The sequence below is a fragment of the Pholis gunnellus genome, assembly GCF_910591455.1.
Source record: "Pholis gunnellus genome assembly, chromosome: 21".
In the NCBI taxonomy this organism is placed as follows: domain Eukaryota; kingdom Metazoa; phylum Chordata; class Actinopteri; order Perciformes; family Pholidae; genus Pholis; species Pholis gunnellus.
Window position 1 is genome coordinate 14,654,991 of NC_136548.1, and position 16,656 is coordinate 14,671,646.

The 16,656-nt window shown below is 45.9% G+C and overlaps 1 protein-coding gene across 1 annotated transcript; it reads left to right on the plus strand.

Moving 5' to 3' along the window:
* Positions 1-242: 242 nt before the first annotated feature.
* sec24c (SEC24 homolog C, COPII coat complex component) lies at positions 243-16,036 on the plus strand. The gene is made up of 23 exons (XM_079182105.1): positions 243-371; positions 1,904-2,082; positions 3,215-3,341; positions 4,098-4,264; positions 4,365-5,105; positions 5,188-5,330; positions 7,521-7,629; positions 7,710-7,837; positions 8,475-8,613; positions 8,703-8,818; positions 9,275-9,399; positions 9,751-9,942; positions 10,048-10,141; positions 10,353-10,469; positions 10,558-10,728; positions 10,917-11,013; positions 11,115-11,260; positions 11,377-11,515; positions 11,812-11,930; positions 12,309-12,488; positions 13,198-13,383; positions 13,512-13,601; positions 13,864-16,036. Exons 2-23 carry the CDS (start codon positions 1,923-1,925, stop codon positions 14,002-14,004), a joined length of 3,627 nt encoding a protein of 1,208 aa, XP_079038231.1. The 5' UTR covers positions 243-371; positions 1,904-1,922; the 3' UTR covers positions 14,005-16,036.
* Positions 16,037-16,656: the final 620 nt, after the last annotated feature.

The following is a 16,656-nucleotide window of genomic DNA, read 5'->3' on the forward strand; positions in this document are numbered from 1 at the left end:
TTGCACCAGCTACACAATTACTTTAACAAAAGCTAGAGTTGTAATTATTATTATTTTTTTGTAACTATTATTTTAAACGTCAATACCTGAGTTTACAGTACCCTCACACATACAGTACCTGCTCCTAGTAAACAGTGTGGTGCTCTCGCTACAGTAAATGAGGTGCGCGTGGGGGGGGGAGTCTCTCTGCGGTGCCCGGATGTGGACGTGGCACAGCGCTGCAGCAGTTCCGCTGAATGTCCGCTTCTGATACCAAGAAGGGATTAGTGAGAAACACCTCGGGACGACATCGGCTCCAGTTTGTCGGCCGCCGGGTACCACATCACAGTTTCCCCCCCGAGCAGAGAATAGCTATTCACAACACATCGGAGGTACGTTTCTATTTGAAACTAGTTAACGCGTGACATCGCTGCCCGGCTTTGACAGGAGAGTTTAGACTTTCGCTTCGTTTGCTAATGCTAGCTAAATGCTACGGCTCTGCTAGCAGTGCTCTGCGGAATAGCTGGAGGTTACTAGCTTAGCTAAGCTAGTAGCTTAAGCTAGTAGGCTAACGTTAGCTACATTTGGTCACAGCTGATTCAGCCACTGCTGCTGTCACCGGTGATTCAAGTTGTATGGATGCTACCGTTAGCGATCCAACGGTTACTTAGCTGTCGTGCATGAGAAGTTTGTTGAATTAAACATTAACTGTTAGCCACAACACGACAACCAGGCTCTGTGTTTTGAGCTTTTGCTTTGACATGTCAACGTAAAGCTAAGCTAGCGAGCTAACTGTAATGCGGCACGGGGGGCTGCTCTCGTTAGCACACCGCTACGCTCCCTAGCTTTCCATACTTCACCTCTACCAGGCTGGCGTTGACTTCTATGACCTACGTTTGCCATTCTCAAATAGTCAGTTTCTTCACCAGTTTTGAATAGTTGTCTAGTGTTTGACTGAGACTGCTAACCCGGTCCCTTAACCCAGATGTGGGTCACTCAGTAGGCCCGACATACTAATTAGCTGTACGGCTCCAGCGATTGTATTTCTCGTTGTGGCACCTGCACCGCTGAATTATTCAAAAGGCCCGTGTTTGTCTGCTATGTGATACTCATCACTCTGTCATAGCGGTTATGCCCGGTCTCCAGACGCGAAGTAAACACAAGCCACGCCAGTGGTGAACTTCTGTTAGCGACGTTGAAGTTGACATGAGATATCATGCGCGTAAAGTTGACTTCCACCACTGAGTTACCTTCTGGGGGTCTTCTCATGGCCCGTAAACATTGTGGCACATGCAGAAGTCCAGTATGGCACACTGTCTTCACGGTGTCAGACAGTTGTACTCACCCTCACAGCTGAGAGCACTAACATCTGTCACTGCTCTTGTGGTTTGTGTCTATTAAGCTTCATATTAGTCTCGGTCCACTTTGAGTGACTTGTACTCATTTCAGCGTGTGTGTGTGTGTGTGTGTGTGTGCATTGAATAGTCAAAGATGGTAGGTCTTAGGTGTGGCCAAGTCAAACATAAAAAGTCATTAAGGGTGTTGTCACCGAACCAGGAAATATAAACGTCACTAGAAAGCTTTTATTTGTGTCCGACTGTTGAAACTTGTGGAGCCCGACAGGCTTTTAGTGTTTTCCATTACTCTTCCTGTTTGTTGCTTCAGATGCAATGTGACAGCACACTCGGTTGGGGTCATGTATGTTTTCGTGGGACTGCCTTCAATTCTCTCCGCTCTGTCTCGTTAGACGATAACAGAAATGATTCCCCTGTATATCGGAGAATATTACAACTGAATTTCTCAATTATTTTTCTTAATAGAGAGAGAAAGATTAGTTGTTTACACTCCGGACATCGTGGTGATGAAATCTCTGAAAACAGGCTTAACGAGTTTAGTCTTTTGATTGTGTCACAATTGTATCCAGATTTAGGGATGATCTGAGGATGAATGTAAACCAGCACACTCCAATGGCCTCTCCGTATGGCCAGCCCCAGCCTGGCTACGGCCAACCTGGCTACGCACCCCTGGACGGGGGATACCCCGCGCCCTATGCTCCCTACAACGGCCCTGCTTCAGCCTACCAGCCCGGGGCCCCACCACAAGGTAAACACTGCTTCTGAACACGTTTGCATATGAGTTAGTTCAGAGTAAGAGAGAGAGAGAGAGAGACACACCAGGTCAGCTTTGATGCTCTGCAAGATCTCATAGAGGAGTCTCCTACCTACCTACCTACCTGCCTGCCTGCTTCTCGTCATGTGATTGTTCATACATGTGTGAGAACAGCACTGTGCCTCTGCAAACTAATCTGAATCTTGACTGCCCTCTCGTATCTTCACGTTGCTTTAAGCTTTTCCCTACATCTTTCTGTGTTTGCCCTCTTTCCCCCTTTTCTTGTATTTCAGGTTATTCTCCTTTCTCAAGCTTTCCCTCTAAGGCTGTGGCTGCCAACCCAGTCTCTGATCTCTCCTCTCCTCTCGACTTAGGTAACTGCCTCCTCTCTGTTTCTTACTCCATTCATTTCACACTCCACATGCTCTGCAAACATGGGATCCTCCGTACCCGCGGGCATTGTTCTCCCTGCCATGTTCTTTACATAAAGTACAATAGAGGAGGATCATTTGAGTCTACTCAAAGCCAGCGGTTAAGCATAGCAGCCGAGCAGTTGCTATCCTTTTTATTACCAGACGTTTGTATTTCCTACAAATGTGAGCCACGCTTTTAATATGTCAGTTCGATATCTGCTGGTCGTATTGATTTTCTATTTGTCAACATTGCATTTTTACCCATATTGTTGTTATTTCAGTGGTTTATTGTGCCCCACCCTCTCAGTATGGACATCACTTTTTTTTAATCAGCAAACTACTAGGCTGACAGTTTCTCATGACTGCAATTTTAAAACGGTAAAAACAAAGACAAGTTGACAACCTGACAGTCGCTCGGCTGGGTTTTACATCCTAAAATTATCCTCTGGTGTTTATTTCCAGCCTTCTTCAGAGAATCGTGCTGTTTTCGGTCTAGTCTGTGCTCCCGACCCCAGAGCCAAAATCTGGAAATGTAATCAGTTGGTTCTAAAAATGTATTTGGGCACCGCAGTGGCCTATAGCCACGTTTAGCCTCTTCTGCTAATCTCGTCACATTAGAAAGATTGGTATCGGAATGAATTTAGGATTAGTTGTCTCCGGGTGGAATGTGGTTTTTGCAGGTATAGGTGTAATCTTCTGTCCCTGCATTTCAGGTCCTGCCAGGGGTCCTCCCACCTCTGGCGCGCCTCCAGTCTCAGCACCTCAACCGTATAATCAGTACAGTCACAGTCAAGGGGACATGCAGAACGGACCCCCGCCTATGACACAGGCACCACCCAGGTAATTACGTGTGGATTGTTATTCCCTGAAATATATTTAGACCGTGGGTTTTATCAAACATTGTACACACAACTCCAATTTCATCAGACAACTTGTGTCTTTAACGCAGCGTAGAATGACCTGTTTGTACGCACTTAAACATTTCATTTCCTACGTGAGTTTCACTTGTAGCAGGTTATTCAAACTCCGCAGGTTTCACTTCATAAATTCATCTCATTCAAGCAGGCGACAGAATCAATTAAACCAGATAACTGCACCGAGACGGTCTAAAACCTCAGGACTCGGTGCTCCTCCAAGAAGACTGTCATGTGGTTAGTTTGGAGTGAAAGTGGACTCCAAAGCAAATTATTCAAAAATGCACTCAATACGATGTGTGTTGAGAGAAATTATGACTCGTAATAGACAGCAGGGGCTCGTGCTTGAAACGCCCTCCTAGCGTGTCTGAATTATACAAATGTTCAGTTGTGGAACTTTGGCTACTTTGTGTTTGTTTCTGTTCACTAGTCCTTCTGCTGCTACAAGACTCATGCGAGGTCTTTGCACAAGCGTACGCGTAAAAATACGATGCAAAACAAAACAGGGTTACTCATAAACACGGCCGCGAAATAGCTTGAAAACCAGATTTCTCTAATCCGCTACCCCGATTACAGAAACCAGATTTTAGCATTTACGTGCCAGTTAATCAGCTTACTGTAGAACACCGACTGCACTTAAGTGCGTGTGCATACACACATTGAAATATGTTCGTGTTTCCAGGCCTGCTGCGTCTCAGCAATACAACCAGGGAGCTGTGAACCTGTCGGGGCCACAACCCTCCTATCCCCAACACTACGGGCCCCAGCCCTCAATGCAGCAGGTCACCAACCAGATGACTGGGATGCAGATCACCTCTGGACCGCCAACACCTGCGGGCCCCGGATACGGTAAATTTGGCTGGATTTATATTTCGTGATGTGATGTGGACGTAACAAAGGTTTAAATGTCGCCCGGTGATAATCACGCTGCCTGTCGCTCTCTCCTTAGCTCCGCCTCACAGCTCCCAGCCTCCTGTCAACACCGCCTATTCAGCTGCGCCTCCACACTCTTACACCCAAGCCCCTCCCCCCGCGTCCTCTGCCCCGACCCAACCGCCACCTCCAAGCGGCCCTGCAGCTTCCCAGCAATACTATGGAGGCCCACCACCTCCTTCTCAACAGCCATTCAACTCTTCTCTTCCGCCTACGTCTCAACAGCCGTTCGCCTCTCCCGCGCCACCGCCTCCTTCCTCTCAGCAAACCTTTCCTCCCTCCTCCTCCTCCTACTCGGGTCCTGCGCCTACACCCGGCCAAGCTCCCGCTCCCCCCGTGTCCCCGCCACAGCAGTCCTTCCCTCCGACCCAGCCCCCCTTCTCCTCAGCACCTCCACCTGCCAGCCATCCTGCCTTCGTCTCCGGCCCGCCTCCCCCAGCCCAGGGCTCCTTCCCGCCTAGAGCCGCCCCTCCTTCCTCTCAGCCTGGGTCTTTTCCGCCTCCTGGTCCTCCTCCAATCTCGATGCCCCCTGGCCAGTACCAAGGCCCCATGCCGCCCCAACAGCAGCCCCCTCCATCCCAGCCATCTCCGTACCACTCAGGTCCACCTCCTCCCAGAGTTCAGATGCCTCCCACCTCCATGGCCCAGAGCAACCACCTACCTCCCGGACCACAGGGCCCACCGGGCCCTCTTGGGCCCATGCAGCAGCCTCCATCTCAGCCCGGCATGCAGGGAGGATACCCTCCTCAGCAGAACGGTGAGCAGACTGCCACAAAGTGGAAGCTAGATGGATTTGTGTTGTCGTCTCCATCACTAAGCCTTTTTCTTGTTGTGTTCAGGTGCGTTTGGGCAGGTGAGAGGCCCTCAGCCCGGCTATGCAGGCCCGTATCCCGGTCAACCAAACTACGGGGCCCCTGCAACAGCACCGGCTCCTGCTCCCGCTGCACAGAAAAGACTTGATCCAGATTCCATTCCTAGCCCGGTAAGCACACGCAAACATGTACTTTCATAATTTCTCAGTTTGGAAGTAGTTGTGAGGAAAGATGACTTTGATTTTACACTCAGTGTCCAGTTTATTAGTTACACTGAGCTGTTGTGTTGAATTGGTGTGTCTAATATGAGTGTATATGATTTTGCATGTACCTCTGGGGGGCTGGGCAATAAACCATCCTTACATTGAATTGGATTTCTTATCATATTATCACATTGTTGTATCATGATAACCAATTCTGTCATCTCAATGTATGACACCAGGTATTTAGCATTCAGTATTTTTTGACCAAATCATAGAACATTCACAGTATTTGTTCAATATTACAATTGACTTTACTCTGCAGTCTAATAACAATTCAAATATCTGCTATCGGCAGGTTTTCATGGCTTGCTCCTGTTGTATTTGTTGTCATAATGCTGGTTTCAAAGCTGCCTTAGAGGGCAGATCTCTATTGAAAATGATGTTTCTTGAAATTCAGAAAGATATAAGTTTAAAAACAAATGAGTTAACTCCTCGTGGGGCCTCACATCCACTACTGGATATCACACAACATGAGAATGACCCGATGGTTACCTTGACATCGCCCAGCTCTAGCGCCACAGAAGTCTAACCTTGTCATATTGTCTCACGCGTCTTTTACTCACACGTCTCATGTATTTATACCTTTGTAACCTTCTGTTGTGGTCTTTACATTTACAGCTGCTTAGCATGTGTGTCAAACAGGCCACTGGTATATGAGTCAGTATCTACCTGCGCTTGACTGTGATAGTCTGCAAAACAACTAATCTACAATCAAAACTACTGATCAGTTTCTGTCTGAATAACAACGGTGCTGCCTGCTACTCAGCGTAGTCTTGCTGATTTTTCTCTTCTCACACTTTTTTTTTTTTTTTTAATTATATTTCCACTCTTTGTATTGATTTATTTTGTCCTGTTTTGCACAATTTTTGCTGGACAAACTTTTGAATGTAAAGCAAGCGTCTGACATGCCGGCTGTGCAGAAATCAAGACATAGAATAGATCCAGACGCTATCCCCAGCCCAGTAAGTTTCCTGTGTGCCTGCCTCTTCCTCTGCTTCATCCTGTCCTCTCTGCCCGCTCGCACTAACCCACAGCTTCCACCTCCTGTTCTGTCCTGCTGGCCCCTTAAAGTCAGTAATAGTCACAATGGGGAAAGATGGGCTCCTGTGGGCAAAGAAGAAGTTAGTTATATTGTGTTATGTTTATGGCTCAGTCATGCCTGCTGATTAATGTTTCGCCAGGAAATATACGCTGATCTGACACAATCTGGCATCTTTTATATTCCAGCGCTAATGCCCAAATAAAACTGTCACAGTCCAAAGGAAACGCCAGTGTAAATGATTGTTTAAAGGAATGGAAGTAGTGAGACATTTTGGGGGAAAATTCCTTTTTGCTTTCTTGCTGAGAGGAAAACAAAAAGATAGTTGATACCACTCACATGTATGTACACAAAATGCATGCTAAATTAGCTTAGCACAAAGGCTGGAAACAAGGGGGTAAGTGTAAAAAGGACAAATGTTTCTCAGCTATCTCTCGGCAAGAAAGTACTTTTCCCAAAATGTTCCTTTAATGATCATATTTGTGTTTTAGAGATTATGAGTAATATTTTGGCCTTTTCTCAGAATACTTCTAATCTTAATCCCACTACCCATCACCATATGCGCTGCATCATACCCATGTGTTGGTCACTCCTACTACCTCACACCCATCGCACTGATTCTGTGTTTAATCGGGACTCTGAGAACGCCTGTCTTAAGTTAACTTGAGAGTAGTGTTAAAGGTTTGACCGCCACGTCTTCAAAAACCTCTCTGTGCCTTGCATGCTAGCCTGCGATGTTTTTGACTTACCCACAATTCCTTGCATTAATGGCATGCCTTGATAAATCCTGCGCTTTTTTCAAGGAGAAACGTCACCGCAGTCATGACTCGGCTGTGATTTCTTTTCATCCACAGATGTTGACTGGTTTTGAGTGTGCTTTAGTAGCTGCTGATGTGTGCGGGTTGGGGTTGTGTGAAAGTCATCTCCTGCATGTCTGTTCAGTGTTCCTCTTTTTTGACTTTGTGGGACTCGGGGGGGGACAATGTATCGTGACCTCACATGTGTGTTTGTGCCGGAAACCTGTATGAATTATTTTGTCCCCATCTTTCCTTTTTTAGATCCAGGTAATAGAGGATGACAAGGTCAAGACCACCGAGCCGTTCACCACAGGGGTCAGAGGTCAGGCCCCACCGCTGGTCACCACCAACTTCCAGGTTAAAGACCAAGGTAGGTTCAAACCCTCCGTGTGCAACGGGTTTGTGGATCGAGTAACGATTGTAATATTGACGGACACTCTGTGTTTTTAGGGAATGCCAGTCCCCGGTTTGTCCGCTGTACGGCGTACAACATGCCGTGCACAGCCGACATGGCCAAGCAGTCTCAGGTGCCGCTGGCCGCCGTCATCAAGCCCCTCGCCACGCTACCGCCGGATGAGGTGAGCGATGACTCCTCCTCTCTCCTGTTCTGGAAATGTTGTGAGCCCTTTGTAGACGGGGCTCTTTGATAATTGATTAAATATTTTAGTCATTTTGCAAGCAAACACGTGCTCTTTTATCATGTGTGCTGAATATCTTTTGCCATTTGACCCGTTGACCAATGAAAATATAAATCTATTATAAATGAAAGCAGCCCTTTTTCACTATTTAGTTTTAGATAGTTGTGTTAATCTGTTGCTTTTCACTCATCTGTACGTTCCACACTGCTTCCACTGTGATACTACTTTTTCTTTCTTTTAGCCTTAACCTGATTTGATAAAAAGATTAATGTGTGTAGTATTTAAGACGGGATGATATGTCAGCGGGATAATCTGTCTGAAAAACAAAAAGGTGGGAGTGGCTTCATGACCTTGTTTCATGCACTCACCACATGCGTAATGAATATGCATCTGGACTAGTTTTACGTTACATCACTTTGGCAGGAAAGACAACGTTATATAAAACGGGGTATTACGTTACCTCCTGTATCAGTAATTCTGTTTTTCGATGAAGTCGCCCTCGTAGCTAAATTGTAGCTTATTTATTCAGATATTTGGATGAGGCTTCTCTCACTCCTTTCATTGGCTCTCTTGTCAGACGCCTCCATACCTGGTGGACCACGGCGAGGGGGGTCCAATCCGCTGCAACCGCTGCAAGGCCTACATGTGTCCGTACATGCAGTTCATAGAGGGAGGTCGGCGCTTCCAGTGTGGCTTTTGCAGCTGCGTCACAGAGGGTGAGTTTCCATCTCGGACCACATAATAAAATATGTATTTTTCTTTTTATTCAACTCACTGTTCTGATGTTCCTGCTCCTCTCCTTCAGTGCCTCCACATTACTTCCAGCATCTGGACCACACCGGTAAGAGGGTGGACTGCTACGACAGGCCGGAGCTTTCGCTGGGCAGCTACGAGTTCATGGCCACTGTCGACTACTGTAAGGTGAGTCCTCTCTGCAAGACAACACACCTTCTGCTCACTGGACTCACAGATTACTCAACCGCCATCATTGTTCTAAGAGCTCTGTTTTGGTACTGTAATGAAATTCTGAGTTTACCCATAAAACCCCTCAAGGATCTGCAAATGTCTCTGTAGCAGCTTGTTTAATGCATTTGATCACAATAATGAACAAAGCCATCATCAACTATTTACAAAAACAAGCCTCAGTCAGTTATTACCCATTTAACTAATAAAATCAAAGCCTGCAGGCTACTCTCTTAATTCAGTCTGGCTGAAATTGGGTTGGTCTACATTTTATTTTAATCTGTTTGGAAATGATTCTGTGCAGCGCAGATAACAATACTGGAATGGAAGAATTGCAGAATCTGTGTGTACGGTTGATGCGTCACTATTCTTTACACATGACTTCACACACGTGTATGGGCTCGTCTCTAACAGAACAACAAGATTCCTCAGCCTCCGGCCTTCATCTTCCTTATCGACGTGTCCTACAACGCTGTGAAGAGCGGCATGGTCAACATCGTCTGCGAGGAACTCAAGACCCTCCTAGACTACCTGCCCAGGTACGCACTCGCATAAACACATGGAGAGAAGAGGAAAGGGAGAAAAAGGGAAGCAGTAAATGATGAAGTGAGGCGATAAAGAGAAAGGGAAGTAAAAAGGATCAGAGATGGAAAAGAAGAAGGAACATTTCCTCTTAAGAGTGCGGATTTTAAAAGTGTCAGTTTAAACACTCCTTTCTAACTCGTGTCAGGAAATGCAAAGTTTACCATTCTCCCATTTCATCCTCTGCTTATATAGTAAAATATGATACTTGAACTGATGAAGGCACTTGCAAGTGACAGTGTAGTACAAAATGTAAACCATACGTTGGTGTTTCATTTTTACTTTTATGCTTCCTTACTTTACCACAGGGAGAACCCAGAAATGGACTCCGTGGTGCGGGTGGGTTTCGTCACCTACAACAAGGTTTTGCACTTCTACAACGTCAAGGCCAGCCTGGCCCAGCCCCAGATGTTGGTGGTGTCGGACGTATCGGACATGTTCGTACCGCTGCTCGACGGCTTCCTGGTCAACGTAAATGAGAGCCGGCTAGTTATCGAGAGGTGGGAGAACAACGAAAACCAAAACACAAGTTAACAAATACATGAGGTGTGTGTAAGGACGGATAGATTGATCCATTTTAATGACACGTTGTTTGTGTTTTCCAGTTTGCTGGACCAGATCCCTGAGATGTTTGCAGAAACCAGGGAGACGGAGACGGTCTTTGGACCCGTCATCCAGGCAGGACTGGAGGCCCTCAAGGTAACCGCGTATTACATCACGAGCCTGTTTACATCTAGTGTCACTCACCAAAACACACTGCGGGCATCTTTGAGGTCTAACAACGTGTTGAATACATATCCGATGAATCTTTACCCGGTCTTAATACATGTCACGATGTTAATTTTCCACTTTTAATTCCCAATCCGCTGACATGCCTGATGACTTGTATGTTGCTGTGTCACTTTCTCAGGCTGCAGACTGCTCAGGGAAGCTGTTTGTGTTTCACTCCTCTCTGCCCATCGCAGAGGCTCCTGGAAAACTAAAGAACAGAGAAGACAAGAAGCTGATCGGGACGGATAAGGAGAAGGTAAACACCAGTGTAACAAGTTTATTGTGTACTTAGCATCTTAATAGGTATCTCTCACTGACTTACCATCCTCTTCTGTCCTCTTCAGTCTCTGTTTCAGCCCCAGGTGGCTTTCTACAACACGCTGGCGAAGGAGTGTGTAGCGCAGGGCTGTTGTGTGGACCTCTTCCTCTTCCCCAACCAGTATGTGGACGTAGCCACGTTAGGGGTGGTTCCCGTCTCCACTGGAGGGTCCGTCTACAAATACACCTACTTCCAGGTGAGAGAAAGTCACTCTTTTCCTCTTTTTGTGGATTATATTTGTGCTACCTGAGCTGTATGATATAACGTAGCCCCTGTAGCTATTTCTCTATGTATTGCTCTGTTGAAATGCCACCTGGGTCATTCGCCATTGTGTAACATGTTCTCATTGTGTGTGAGACTCATTGTGTGTTTTCTTTATCCCAGGCTCAGTCGGACACGGAGCGATTCTTGAACGACCTCAGACGAGACGTTCAGAAACTAGTGGGCTTTGATGCCGTCATGAGGGTGCGAACCAGCACAGGTGAGGCTGAAAACAACCACAACAACAACAAAAACACCGGCCGAGAGATATGCGACGACTAAATTCATGATCCTTCCTCTCCTGCCTCCTCCTCCCCTCAGGTATCCGGGCGACGGACTTCTTCGGCTCCTTCTTCATGAGTAACACCACAGACGTGGAGCTGGCGGGCCTGGACTGTGACAAGGCCGTCACCGTCGAGTTCAAACACGACGACAAGCTCAGCGAGGAGACGGGGGCGCTCATGCAGGTTTGTGTGCGCAACAAAGTCCTTTCAGGAGAGGAGACGCATTCTATCTGTAGTTTCCGAATCAGCCAATTTAAGCCAGTTCATTTAGTGAGAAATGCCCGTCCTGTTTGTTTCAGTGCGCCGTGCTGTACACCAGCTGCAGCGGCCAGCGGCGTCTCCGCGTCCACAACATGGCGGTCAACTGCTGCTCCCAGTTGGCTGACCTCTACCGCAATTGTGAGACCGACACAATCATCAACTTCCTCTCCAAATACGGTGAGGAGCAGCTCTCTTTATACACTACAAATGTACACATTCAGCATTGTGCTCTCAAAGTCTGAATAAGGTGCGACTGGAGAAACGAGTTACATTTTCTAAAAATACTATCGAGCAAAGCCCAGCTGCTCCAGTTCGCCAACAGTAGAAAGCCGCACCTGTTCCCGATAGCTTGCTGCTATGAATGTTTGCAGCTTTGTAAGTTTGAAGCTGGGCCGTGTTCAGAAAGGTGGGAGATGGCAGATTGTAATTGGTTCCAGTGTAAAACAGCTTATTTTGTTTCTGTGTTGTTGCAGCTTTCCGAGGCCTCCTGAGCAACCCCACTAAAGCGGTGAGAGACACTCTGATCAACCAGTGTGCTCAGATTCTGGCCTGCTACCGGAAGAACTGTGCAAGCCCCTCATCAGCTGGTCAGGTACTAAATATTGTATTTGTGCCCAGCAGAGTTGTTGTTATTGATGTTATGTTACACTTAAGTTCAGGATCACATTTTGCATCACACTAAATATCAGAGATTTCTCAGGCTGATGTTTTGTTTCATTAAAAATTAAATAGATTCAGAGCACAATCCATGCACTTACAAACAATATAATTACCATAGCAGACAAAGTTATGAAACTCTACCTTCACACATATTTACTCATTGTGTGTGTGTGTGTGTGTGTGTGTGTGTGTGTGTGTGTGTGTGTGTGTGTGTGTGTGTGTGTGTGTGTGTGTGTGTGTGTGTGTGTGTGTGTGTGTGTGTGTGTGTGTGTGTGTGTGTGTGTGTGTGTGTGTGTGTGTGTGCGCTTAGCTGATCCTCCCGGAGTGCATGAAGCTGCTGCCGGTCTACCTGAACTGTGTGCTGAAGAGTGACGTTCTGATGCCGGGAGCCGACGTGTCGTTGGACGACCGGGCTTACCTGAGGCAGCTGATCAGCTGCATGGACGTCGCAGAGAGCCACGTCTTCTTCTACCCCCGCCTGCTGCCGCTGGTGAGGCCACACAGCAACACAGAGCCATGAATTATTTGGCCCGGTACCAAAGCCCAACGTGTGCTGACTAACGTAAAATAGCATCAGCTGTGAGAATAATCACATTTTAGATCGGGCAGAAGCATTTCTGTGTTGGTCAAACAGGCGAGCCTCATATGAATCATAAAATCAAGAGTTTGCTGCCCTCTATTATCATACTCAGCCTGTGTGTTATTCATAATACAGTATTCAAACCAGATGAAAATACATCTGCATAATTATGCTCTCATAGAACAAAGAACCAGACACGGGGCTTTCTTTTTGATGATGATGATGCTTTTGAACTTCCTCCATCACAACTATTTTTATCATGAGAATGCTCCACAGTGTGTGATTCTCTCATGCTAAGTCTGGAGCATTGTAGACTTAACAAGCTCTGTGGTGTTATGCATCACACTTGTAGACTTTGGGAGCATGTCTGCTCGTGTCTTTACAGTACAGTAGTGGTGTGCTCAGCTAAAGACCTGCACGCTTTGCACACTCTAGTGTTCAAACTGTGAATACAAGAAAAGACCGTTAAGAGAAGATGCTGCTTTGGTGCTTTACTCCCTCAAGTCTCTGTTCATCTCCGCCATTAAAACAGTCCTCATGTTTGCAGGGGAGGACGATGAAGCTTCCTTTGATTAGAAGAAGGCAACACTAACATGTTCGTCTACTGTTGGACTTTCAGACGAAGTTTGAGAGTGGCTCGTTGCCGGTGGCGGTGAGGGACTCGGAGGAGAGGCTCTCTAAAGGCGGACTTTACGTCCTGGAGACGGGGCTCCACCTCTTCCTGTGGGTGGGAGCCAGCGTTCAGCAGGAGCTGCTGGTCAACATCTTCGGCACGCCGAGCTTCAGCCAGATAGACCCGAGCTTGGTGAGATGCTTGTTGACCGTAGCTGACTGAGCCACAGCCACTCTTTGCTTCCAGTTTCTGTCCGTGCATCAACTAGTCATGTGATAGAATGAATACCAAATGTTTAAAATATTCAATTTCTGTTTCAGACAAGTCTGCCAGTGCTGGACAACCCCTTCTCTCAGAGACTGAGGGAGATCATCGAATCCTTCAGAGCACAGAGATCACGATACATGAAGGTAAGCGTTCTCTTTTCTTTACCTCTCTGATGTCTTTCAGTCCGACCGCTTTGTGTCCCGCTTCCGTTTTGTCTCTTATTTGATGCCTCATTTAGAATAACACTTTCTAGAAATCACGTTTCAACACTTGGAAATAATAATTGTTAGTTTCTGCCTTACTTGCCAGTTCTTCATACTCTACTGTACGGACACATTAAGGTTTGATTCCCTCCTTTAACTCACACGAGCTCGCTCTCACACCCGTCTCCTCTTCTGTTTGCAGCTGATGGTGGTGAAACAGGAAGACAAATCCGAGCTGATATTCAGGCACTTCCTGGTCGAGGACAAGAGCGCCAGCGGGGGAGCGTCATACGTGGACTTCTTGTGTCACATGCACAAGGAGATCCGCCAGCTTCTAAGCTAGGCCTACAGACCTCCACCCCCACCTCCACCTGTATGATCCCCCCCCCCCCTCCCCCCTCGGTTCACCCTTCCTTGTGAAAGAAAGCGCTTTATCTTTTTTTTTTTTTTTAACCTTATAAACTAAAGCTCTCCTAGCTGTCTGTCAGCTGAGAGACCAGCTGGCAGATCACGGTGTGCGTGTGTGTGTGTGTGTGTGTGTGTGTTAGAGTGTGTGTGTGTGTGTGTTAGAGAGTGTGTGTGTGTGTGTGTGTGTGTGTGTGAGTAAGAGAGTCTGATGTTAATAGAGCTTTACTCTGCCTCAATTCTACTGCTCCAATACAGCAGGAGCAAAATAACTGGCGAGGGAGGGTAATGTACATACACAAGTGAACCGATATGTATGTATGTATGTGAGTGAGTGAGTGAGTGAGTGAAGGAGACGGCTGATGCTGGTGAGTGAGTGAAGGAGACGGCTGATGCTAGTGAGTGAGTGAAGGAGACGGCTGGTGTGTAGTCGGTGTACTGTCTGTATTACGAGCACTGAAAGTCTGTTTTGAGTGCATTAATGACCCTCGGATAGCAAACACTTTTTATATGATTGAATCCCAATAGAGTGAAGGAGATTTACATACCAACACATAAATATTAAGTATATGCTGGTCGTTCTGTCTCTTCTCCCCTTTAATCATGGCCTTAGTACCCCCCCCCCCCCTTCCCCATGCTGCTCCAATCATCCACAGTGTGTGTGTGTGTGTGTGTTTCCAGTTATAGGATTAGTCGCCTACTGACCAATTCTTATTTCCGGGTGTGAGCATCCAAATTGAAGGCAAAGTTAACCGCTCAGTCTGGAGTCTGATGACCTGTTTACCTGCAGAGGTATCTCCAAATATCAAATCTGGTTCCGGTGTCCACGAGGGAAGTGAGACACCTGGCTGCTGTGTTATTACAGTAATTGGTATAATCCAGATTTGTTTCAAATCGGCTTCAGTTGAGTTTCTGTTGACGCAAACATCTGGCCCAGATGTTTGCGTCACCGATGAAGCCGACGTGCATTTCAAGTTGCTGTCATGATTCTCTTGTGAGAGGAAGCTTTCATTAGTTCAAAGTCTATGCAGCAAAGATGAAGAGGCCTGACACACAATATAGAAAAAAGGAAATGGACGGGTGTGAACTTTTGATCTCAGCATCACAGTGATGGGAAATTCTTCCGTGATTAGTGTCTGTGGACGATTCTGCCTGTTGACGTGTGTGTAGTGCTGCAGACTTTGTATAAATCAGACGTTCTGACGTCCAAAAATATATTTAAACACAATATGGAAAGAAGAAAAGAGCAATTTCCAGCAGACAGAACGACGGCAGGTAAATGGACATAAGTTAATGTTTGCAAATTTTGAGTTGTCGTCGCACTGACTATGTTCAGTGTGTAAATAAAATATATAATCTGTACAGAATTAATAGAAAATAACCATTTTAAAGACCTGCCTGAACAGCTGTGGTTCGTTGATGGTTGGTTCCGCTGTCACAAATAGCCGAAATATAAAATCATGGCTGTTACTGAAGAGGAAGACGCCTTGACTGGCTTTTTGATATGAGTGTGTGTGTGTGTGTGTGCGTGTGTGTGTGTGTGTGTGTGTGTGTGTGTGTGTGTGTGTGTGTGTGTGTGTGTGTGTGTGAGAGAGAGAGAATGTTTGGTCGGTCCTGGTGAATTTCTGCTGAGGAACAGAGGGATCAGCCAACACACACACGCATACATAAACACACACACATACACTACCCGGGAGATTAAATTCAGTCTTCTTCATTTATCACTTTCTGTTCCTTTTTTAACAGTGTGTGTGTGTGTGTAGCCCTCTGTTCCGTCTTTACGTTCACTGACTTTGATTGGTCCAACCTCTCTACTGTAATCTTAGTTTCTGTTCCTTTTTTGTTTTGAATTATTTTTTTTTCATTGCCTCTTGGGACTGCTAATAAAATGATTGTTAAAAGTGAAACTCCACGTGCTTCAACCTTCTCTGGTGGTTCTTGTGTCAAAATATATGTATACATGTTTTACATTTCATCAAAATTACATTCTATTAAAATTGCCTCCGTGTTTCCCAAAATACAAAGCATTATTTTCACTTCCTCTTCAAATGTAGCCATGCGGATGAATTTGGTTTTATAAGTTCAGGTTTAGGAGAATATTTTCTCTATTTCTGCTTCAACACAAATACAAATGTTGGAGTTTTGTTGCTACAAAGTGTCCCGGTATTCCATCTAATAGTTGTTCAGACATTTCAACCAAATCGATCCTTTATGTCAGTAGGATTCATCCTCTGGGAACCATGAACCTCAAAATTGTCAACAATCCATCCAATACTAGTTGAGATATCTGTCTGGACCAAAGAGGTGGACAGACATGATCATACAACACCGCCAGCAAACTAATTGATCCTCGTCAAAAATAGTTCTGTGTATTCCATGTTTATGTAAAGAGAAGTTTATTGTATTATATATCCGATTTTTAAAACTATCAGTATTGATCTCAGTCTTTAAAAAATCCAGTACCAGTTGGAATTCTGAGCAAATAAACCCCAAACTGTCTGCATGACGATACAACTAGAGGTGGAATCTTGTTCTTGAGTTATCTGATGAACCAACCCTTTAAGTTTAAAGCTCAAGAACGGGGAGAAAG

Coding starts and splice junctions, on each gene's coding strand:
- sec24c (XM_079182105.1), top strand. CDS start 1,923: ATGAATGTAAACCAGCACACTCCAATGGCCTCTCCGTATGGCCAGCCC. Junction 5,106..5,187: donor ATACCCTCCTCAGCAGAACG/GTGAGCAGACTG, acceptor TGTTGTGTTCAG/GTGCGTTTGGGCAGGTGAGA. Junction 8,819..9,274: donor CCACTGTCGACTACTGTAAG/GTGAGTCCTCTC, acceptor CGTCTCTAACAG/AACAACAAGATTCCTCAGCC.